The following is a 9,239-nucleotide window of genomic DNA, read 5'->3' on the forward strand; positions in this document are numbered from 1 at the left end:
TAAGATAATTAATTAATGAAATATTTAAATAAGAAATTAAAATAAATACTAATTCTTTTATTTAAATAAGTGATTAAATAAAGTTATTAAATTTAAAATACATAAAACCAATTAAGATAATTAATTAATGAAATATCTAAGAAATAAAATTAAATATTAATTTCTTACTTAATTAAGTGATTAAATAAATAATTAAACAAAGTAATTAAACAATAAATAAATAACATACATAACTAATTAAGACAATTAATTAAAGAAATATTTAAATAAGACATTAAAATAAATATTATTATTTTTATTTAAATAAGTGATAATTTGAATAAAGTAATTAAATATTAAATAAATAATATACATAACCAATTAAGATAATTAATAGAGAAATATTTAAACGAGAAACCAAATTAAATATTAATTTTTTTATTTGAGTAGGTGTTTAAAATAAATAATTAAATAAGGTCCAATTAAGATAGTTAATTAATGAAATATTTAAAAGAGAAACCAAAATTAAATATTAATTTTTTATTTGAATAAGTGTTTAAAATAAATAATTAAATAATTTATTAAATATACATAATCAATTAAGATAATAAATTAATAAAATATTTAAATGAGAAATCAAATTAAATATTAATTTTTTATTTAAGCAAGTGATTAAATAAATAATTAAATAAAGAAATTAAATATTAAATAAATAATATACATAATCGATTAAGATAATTAATTAATGAAATATTTAAACAAGAAAGTAAATTTAATATTAATTTTTTTAATTTGAATAATTGTTTAAAATAAATAATTAAATATAAAGTGAAAAGTGTTTGATTTTTTAATTTGTAAGTTAAGGGTATTTTTGTCTTTTGAAACAAAATTCTATTTTTGTAATTATATAAACTACTTAAGGGTATTTTTGTCTTCTATTCAATAATAGGCTATTTTGGTTATAGGCAAATTCTTTTTGGTTAAAGTGAGAAATTGGCCCTTTGACTTGGCCAAACTAAAAATTACCCCATAGAAAATAAGCTCTAAGTCTTGCTATTCTTAGAGTCTATTTGACCTGGATTAAAATCTGATTTTAATTTAAGTCAAAGTCAAGCAATCAATGTTAACTACATCTTTCATAGGTCCTACAACTTTTTAATCATACATATCAAAAATTTCTATTATAATCTACTAAAAAATCTAATTTTAATCCTCACCAAACATCATATTAAATATAAATAATAAATAATATTTTTACACGTCTTTTTGGAGCTAACTATGATTTCCCTAATACGATATACAATGAAAAAAAATTCAACTCTTGAATATGAATCCAGAGCTTTCTTCATCGTGGGAATCCTAGTTTTATTGAACCTCTTGCAACTCAAGAAGAGGTCGGACTCCATGTGAAGTACCTTCGGTCGATCATCAATTTAAATTGTAAATGAATAGAAATGAGAGGTATATAAGTGGTAGTGCTTGTAAATCTAATGAAATATGTGGATAAAATGATTATAAACAGATAATAAACAAGAGGCAGACAAGTTCTTAAACTATAAGCACATGCAAAAATGATGTAAATAAATTTCAAAAGAGAGAAGGGAAGCCAAACTTAATGCAACAATCTCCTAGAAAAAGCTTCTCCAGATGATGAACACTCTGGAGAATTTCCCTCAACATTTCTTTAAGCAAGTCATAAGCAGGGTTTAATTTGTTAGTATAGAAAAGGAGGGTTGGGAAGTTCATTATCACTATCCAACTCCCTTGAAATTTCTAATCCTTTAAAATTTTGAGGCCAAATTTCCATCACTGGATGACTTTGGGAATCAATACTCAAAGTTCTTGTGGCAATGTAAGATCAAGATTTCCAATTGAGGGCTACCTGAAAGCATTTCATCAAGCAGAGATTGACTCAAATTAATATGAATTGCTATTATTGAGTTGATCCCAGTGTGTCTTCCATTTTAAAGTTCAGATTACAATACAAAATACTTTGATTTTCTGATAGATAAACAAGACAACAAGAGCATAGGCGCCAATGAATCCAACATTCTTTATAACCATCATATCCTCTAGGCATAGCTCTTTCAACTTCATATTCCAATGCAAAACGAACCCACTAACTAAGATCGAGAGATAAAGACCGACCAGAAAGATCATTAAATTCAACACAGCCAACGGTGAATTTTTGAATCTTCTGACTTTTCCAAAGCATCAGATTTCAGTTAACAAAGTCTCTGAACTTCTCTGAGCCATCTTCGTCATGTGTGTAAAAAATAAAGGCATGGCGATGAGGATCAATTAGAAAAGAAAATTTTAATCGAATGAGTAAAAATGATATACAAACTTTCAATTTCGCAAGTAAATATAATTCAAAGCATTTTTCGATTATGCACATTTTTGCCATGGTGACGATTATGGCCTTTTACCAACATTGTCAATTTTTTTGGGTGACATTTCATTGTTTAGGGATCCATCTTAGCGCTTTTCTATTTTTAGTTAATTTAAAAGTATTTTCATCTTTTTGCTGTTTTTTAAGTTTTATTTGAATTTATCTACAGGATTAGGATCTCAATGTGATTAGGATTTGCTTTGAGTCTTTAAATACATGTGAAGGTTGTGAAAATGTTACATTCGCTTTTCGATAAATAATATTTCAGTTTTTCTCATTATATTTTATAGATTTCAATATTTCTTACGTCCGTTCGAGCAAAATTTGAGTTTTATATATCCATTCGTACATATGTTATGAACAAGATACTTTTATTATCAATCATGTTTTCATCTTGTGTCAGGTAGATTTGTTTTAAGTTTGTAAATACGTGTTAAGGTTGTAAAAACATTGCATTCGTTCTCGTTATATTTGGTAGATTCAATATTTCTTAACACAACTGTTGTTCTTCGATTTCTTGGAAGAAGGTTTGGTCATTTTGCTGAGGTAAATAATAATGAACGGCATTAACTATAAAACATAAGCTAAATCTTATTCACAAAATTATTGCACACTCAGTTTTTGGGAATACATACTTACCCTTATACGTACAGCACTAGACTTGAAAGCAAAAACAAAAAATAAAACGTTACAATATTGACATCTTTATGACTAAGATGATCTCAAAACATAGCATATGCTCTGAGCATGTTTGGACACACGACAATCGATAGAACAAATTCAGAATGTGAATGAATTGTTCTTCCAAACAAACCATCAAGAATAGTCAATACTCGACGAGTCGTCTTCGGAATACAATCTGCGTAAAACGACCTCTGCATTGGGAGAGGATCTTGGCATTCTTAACAGTTTCTGTGCTATTTCAAAGAATAAATCTGGCGGATGTGAATCGATTGGTTTTGCCTGGATAACCATTTTTTCGAGCTTGCTAGCATTTTTCAACACAAACTCTATAAATGAAAACAATGAGGTGCTGTCTACATACCATGTAATTGTAACAGTCTTCAAACGCATGTTAAAGGAATCTCGTAACTCTAGCTGTGATTTGAAGTTTCCCCCAACATTGCGGCAAAAAAATTCGCTGCCGTCCTGTAGAGAAGATGTCTGTTACGATTGTGTTCAGAACCTTGAGTGCAACATAAACCAGAAAAATTGCATGAATGCACGAAAGAAATGTTCGATGGCTTGTACTATGCAACAAAGGAAGAAACTAAAATCGAATAAGTTTTCGTTTTTATCACCTCATATGATCTGAGATCCATGATTTCTAAAATGGACAAATCTGGTGAGATTTCAAGGAGGTTCAAAATTCCGGCAAGCACATCTTTCCCAATATAAGTATCTACGCTTAAACGCTTCAAATTTAACGGAGGTGAAGGCAAATCGTTCTTCTCCATTGCAGATAGCTCCTGGTATAACCAGTGGATCAAGTTGCGATCCCCAAAGAGGAGCTTTATTAGTTAACTTGTATAAAATGTGTGTGTGTGTGTGTGTGTGTGAGAGAGAGAGAGAGAGACCTTAATGAAGTGACTTCCTAGTGAAAGCTTCTCAACATGATGAATGCTCTGGAAAAAATCCCTCACCATCACCATTTCTAGGTCATCATACCCTGGGGTAGAAAAATGAAGGGTTGCCTCAACCAAAGATGGGACGTTCACTTGCAAGAAGAATTTACAGTACAAACGCCCTGAAATTTCTAATACTTGAAGATTTGGAGTCCAAATTTCCAACGCGGAATCTATTTCTTCACCAAAATGATTATGCAAATCAAAATGAATAAATAGCTTCTTCAAACTACCAGAATGAATACTCATCTTCTCCGAGGTGTACATGATCAAGATTTCCAATTGAGGGCTGCCAGATAACACTTTGTCAATCTCATCTTGACCCCAACGCACAGTATTAATTGTTAAACTCTTGAGTTGATCCCAATGTATTTTCCCAGAAACCTCCATATTACAATCCATGATGCGCAATTTTTTGATTGATGAACCAGAGAATAGTCGCTGAGTCATCCAGTATCTGTCATCCAAAGTAACGAAGAAATAATCCAGGTCTAGCTCTTCAACTTCATGTTCCAAAGCGAAACGGACCCACAAATTAAGATCGGTACATGAAGATGGTTCATAGACATCTTTAAAATCAATAGTGAATTTCTGAATCTTTTTACCTTTCCAGAGCATCAGTGTCCGGTTAACGAAGTTTGTGAACTTATCTAACTCACCTTCTTTAGGTTGAAAATAGATGTAGGGAACAAAGGTCCAGAGGTCTTTCCATCTTTTGGAAAGAATTGTCGTCCTAACAACATAATCCATGGGCAAGAATGAGAAGATGAAGTGGACTACCGAGTCAGGCAACTCACTAAGTCGATCCAGGGGTTCACTGCTATTCAGTTCTTGGCTTTCATAAAGTTCAAAATCTGAGGGAAAATCATTCTCCATGATTGACTCAGTCGGCAGCAGCTGTTTGTTTCTTTGATTTCTTGGAAGAAGGCTTAGAAAAGTTAAAAAAGCAACTCCACTAATTCAGTCTTTGTGGCAGTGGTTGGGCTTGGTACAATCTCAAAAGTAAACCTAATGAAAAGAAATAGCCAAACCCCGGAGTTACAGGCCATTTTTTGCGATAATAGATTTTTTTAATAGTGAATTTTTGGAAATATATGATTAAAAAAAATTGAATTTATATGTAAAATAATTTTATTAGAAAAATATATAGTGAAAAGCCTTGCTTGATCTACATTATTTAGAAAAAATACATTTTTAAACAGTAATTTGATATCATTTCAACAACACATTTTTCAATAAAATAATATTACACGCAAATTCAAAAAAATTCTTATTTTTTAACCACATATTTTTCATCAATACACTATTCAAAAATGTATTTTTCCAAAATAATATGGTTCAAACAAGGGCAAAAACTGATTTTTTTATAAAGTGGAGCTCAAACGGAGACTAAGTTTCACTTATTTCTAAGCTGAGCGGAACATGTAGAAAGAGAAAGTTGTCGAAGGCTTGATTGCTTTTTTTGTTTTCCCAATCATGCTATATCTACATCATTTTTGACATCGTTTTTATACTAGTCAAAATTGAATGTACATTGCACGTTATTCTAAAAAAATTTATAATTGCTATAAAATAATATTCGATACCAATTTGTTCGTAGAATTTTATGAGTCACAAATGAACTAAAGAAAATAAAATCTAAGATAGAAATTTAAGAGAATAAAATTGTACTCTTAAAACTTAACTTCTACCATTTACATTTTTTCATGATGATGAAATAGTACAAATAAGAAGCCTTACCTTATATACTACATTTGATATATGATAATTAATTTATAATACACGAAGTTAAGCATCCATTAAAATTTCTAGATGCATGAATAAAAATAAATTCATCTATATCAACTCCAAATTCTTGTAGATCAAGATTCATTGAGTTTAGATTAGTATGAATGTTAATTAATTGAGAATTAATAACATGAATTCATATATGACAAGAATTTTGTAGTATTTATGGCATATTCAAAAATAAAAAATAAAGTATTATTAAAATAATTGAATTGTAGAAACATTAAAATAGTCAAATAAAATAGTTCTTACTTGATATGATATTTAACATACTATAGATTCTGTTACGTAATGACACATCATTTGACAGTTTAAAAAAATTATTTTCTTCCCCAATTATTTTTCGAAACCAAAGAGGATTTTATCCTTAATATAAGGGAAAAGCAGTACACATGGCATTATTCATTTTTTCCTTAGTTTTTAGTAAGTAGTAGGGTAATCTTGAAAGCGAAGGAGAGTTTCCACATTTTCTATAGCACTTCGTAATTCGTATTAAATCTGTCCCAAGAACATTGCTCCAAAAAATGCGCATTAGCGATGTTGGGATGCGCAGCGAAAACACTAAGCCAAGTGGCTTGACGCCTTTATTTAGCAGTCAACATCAATATTGACTGCTAATGCGCACTTAAGTGCGCATAATTTTTTTTTTTATAATTTTTTTTTACAATTTTTCTAAGTTAAAACTTAAATGTTGATTTCTTCATTTCGTTGGTTCTAAATTCAAAATAGCCGCTTGAAGTCTTAAACAAAGAGAATCTCCCATACATTCCTTTTATTTACTATTTAATATTTACATTTGAAAATTATCTTTTTGTTAAAAACTTTGAAAAAAAATGTATACATTTTCTATAGATTTGTTTTAGAAGTTTGGTATATATTATTTATAATTATTAATTATTTTTTTGATTGATTAAAATTTTAAATAATATTAAAATAATAAAATACTTTTTTCCGTGTATGCCTCGCCTAAACTCACTTTCCCCATAACTGGGTCTTTTAGAACACTATCCAAGAATTAAAATTAATATTTTTTTTATTAAATTATTTAAGTAAGATTAGCGCCATTCAGTTTAAATTGATTTTATTAAAATGAAGTTGGGATATGGTTAAGGTAATTGGCACAAAACGTATGAAAAACATTTCAATCTTTCATTTTTTTTTGGTATTTTAGCCCCTATTTTCACCTTTCACTACGGAGAAGGTCATTTTCGTCCTTTTTTCGATAAAATGAAAATTTCAGCTCGATTCAAATAAAACAAAAAATCAATAATAACTAATTGCAATCATAGTCCTAAAATTTTTAAAACATTACGGCTTAATCCTAAATTCTCCTCCACCACCACTTTCACAACCCAAACACCTTCCGGCTACCATACCCGTCGGATTCCACCACTAGCAGCCTTACCTCACCCTCCCCTACCTCGAATCCACCTGAATTTGCCGAAAAATCAAGTCAAAATCTCCAAAACTCGCCAGTTATAATCAAGCCAAAAATCAAGTCGATTCTGGCAAAATCAAGTCATAATCTCCAATTTTGACAACACCCATGCCATGCCCAACATTCCAATGAATTATACACATCAAGGCATCCGTTTACATGGTCATCGATCATCCATAAACACATGGAATCAAAACCAGCAAGCTTGTCTTCGAACACAGAGATTGTGCAACTTTTTTCAGATGAATTTTTCGACGACGGTGGTGGGACCCATGATCGTGGACCACCACTATAAGCACCTCTGTACTCTTCATGGTGCATCCAATGAACATATGGGTCGCTCCCAATTTGGCCTGGAAATGACAGTTTATGGATTTTCTTCCAATGAACAACCTACCCGCGTGAAGGAGGTTTTTTTTTCCATCAATTCATGGCTCAAATGTGATTCAATATACAAATCAACACGCTGGAAATGAAATTCAAGGTCAAAAAGCATTGGGTAATATCTCAATTGCAGAAATTACATAACTTGTTTGTCGAATTTTGGAGTCAAATGATGTTCTTCATAAACCTATAATTGTCGAATTTCGAAAATTTTGGCTTGATCTTCTAGCGAATTCAGGTGGGTTCGAGATAGGGAATGGTGAGATAAGGCTAGTGGGGGTGGAGTCCGGAAGGTATGGCGGCCAAAAGGTGTTTAGGTTGTGAAAGTGGTGGCGGAGGAGAATTTAGGACTAAGCTGTAATGTTTTAAAAAATTTAGGACTGTGATTGCAGTTAGTTATTTATTGATTTTTTTTGTTTTATTTTTGTTTTATGTGAATCGAGGGTAAAATTGTCATTTTATTGGAAAAAGGACGAAAATAATCTTTTTCGCAATAAAATGTGAAAATATGGTTAAAAAATGAAAGGTATGGACGATTTCCACAATAAGTTTAAAAGGTAGGGACGTTTTGTACCAATTACCCTATGGTTAATGAAAATAAATTCTAAAACTCATTTTTTATTGAATCATTCTTAGTGAACACTTTGCCGTATGGTAAAGTGTCATTTGACAGTTAAAAAAACAGTTTTTTATCCAATCACATTTTTACAACAAGGCAAGTGTCAACAATGATGTTAATCTTGAAATGTACAGATGGCAATTTTTTTTTTATTTCAATCATGCTGTAATGTCAGAATTATTGATATAATGGTTGACATAATGCTACGTGGTGCTCCATCATTACATTGTTTAAAATATAGTAATCTTTTCCATCAAATCATTTTTTATCACATACAATTTTATCAACCGACAAAGGAGTTTAGTCCTTAGAAGATGCTACATGTACTAACACTTTTGTACAAACTCTTTTACTTACACTCACAATGGGAATGTGGGGTCTACATGTAGAAATTATTTTAATCCATGTGGGGACCGCATGCATGTGAGAGTGTATAGAAGTTGTTTCGCGCGAGTTCGTCGCTAACAATTAAAAAGGGATCAGAGGATTGTGTAAGGGACAAACCTCTTAAGATAAAGTCCCAAAAAGGGGTGTTCTTTATTGGCGATGACTTTACAATCGGAAAGTAAAAACAGAATGCCTCCAAGGGGCGTAAGCACACGAGTTACTGAAAGAAGTGTTTAAATCTAAACTAAGAAATTTAAAATTACATGTTCTCTGTTCGAGAGTTTTTAATTCGGGGTCCTTTGCTCTATATCTTTTCTTCCTTTTATACTCCCTGGATGATCTCTTTATGATCAACCGCCTAAAAACTGCTTGATCGTTCTATAACTGCCCACTTTCTTCATAATGGCCAACTTGTCATGGAACTACCTTTTCTAACTGCTGCCATTACTCTTTGTCGTTCAACCATCTTCAATTGAATTCCTTGAATCGTAGAACGTGATAGGGCTGCTTAATAACTGCTTTGATAACTGCGCTTCTTGATAACCATAACACTTCATGTTTGTTAATACCTTGGGCGACTCAAAGATTTGGGCGAGAATAGAATAGCAGCTCTGGGCGACTGCATGG

At 31.0% G+C, this 9,239-nt stretch overlaps 1 protein-coding gene across 2 annotated transcripts; it reads right to left on the reverse strand.

Annotated features, from left to right (window-relative positions):
- Window positions 1-1,992: 1,992 nt before the first annotated feature.
- LOC111371457 (F-box/LRR-repeat protein 25-like) lies at window positions 1,993-5,010 on the reverse strand. 2 transcript variants are annotated; one of them, XM_022993458.1, is made up of 4 exons: window positions 3,949-5,010; window positions 3,673-3,840; window positions 3,417-3,520; window positions 1,993-2,235 (listed from the first exon to the last, which is right to left on the reverse strand). In XM_022993458.1, coding segments are annotated over exons 1-4 (1,197 nt in total). In that variant the 5' UTR covers window positions 4,873-5,010; the 3' UTR covers window positions 1,993-2,234. The 2 variants fall into 2 exon arrangements, with proteins under 2 accessions (XP_022849226.1, XP_022849225.1); XM_022993457.1 differs by lacking the exon at window positions 1,993-2,235 and having other exon boundaries at window positions 2,938-3,520; window positions 3,949-5,009.
- Between the last annotated feature and the right edge of the window lie 4,229 nt (window positions 5,011-9,239).

Source organism: Olea europaea, chromosome 22 (assembly GCF_002742605.1).
Source record: "Olea europaea var. sylvestris chromosome 22, O_europaea_v1, whole genome shotgun sequence".
In the NCBI taxonomy this organism is placed as follows: Eukaryota; Viridiplantae; Streptophyta; class Magnoliopsida; order Lamiales; family Oleaceae; genus Olea; species Olea europaea.

Bases quoted from the DNA above. Each gene is read 5' to 3' on its own strand.
- LOC111371457 (XM_022993457.1), bottom strand. From the start codon at position 4,872: ATGGAGAATGATTTTCCCTCAGATTTTGAACTTTATGAAAGCCAAGAA. The intron at 3,841-3,948 runs GTCTCTCTCTCT...TGGTTATACCAG, and splicing joins TAGGAAGTCACTTCATTAAG to GAGCTATCTGCAATGGAGAA. The intron at 3,521-3,672 runs GTGATAAAAACG...TCTTCTCTACAG, and splicing joins TGGATCTCAGATCATATGAG to GACGGCAGCGAATTTTTTTG.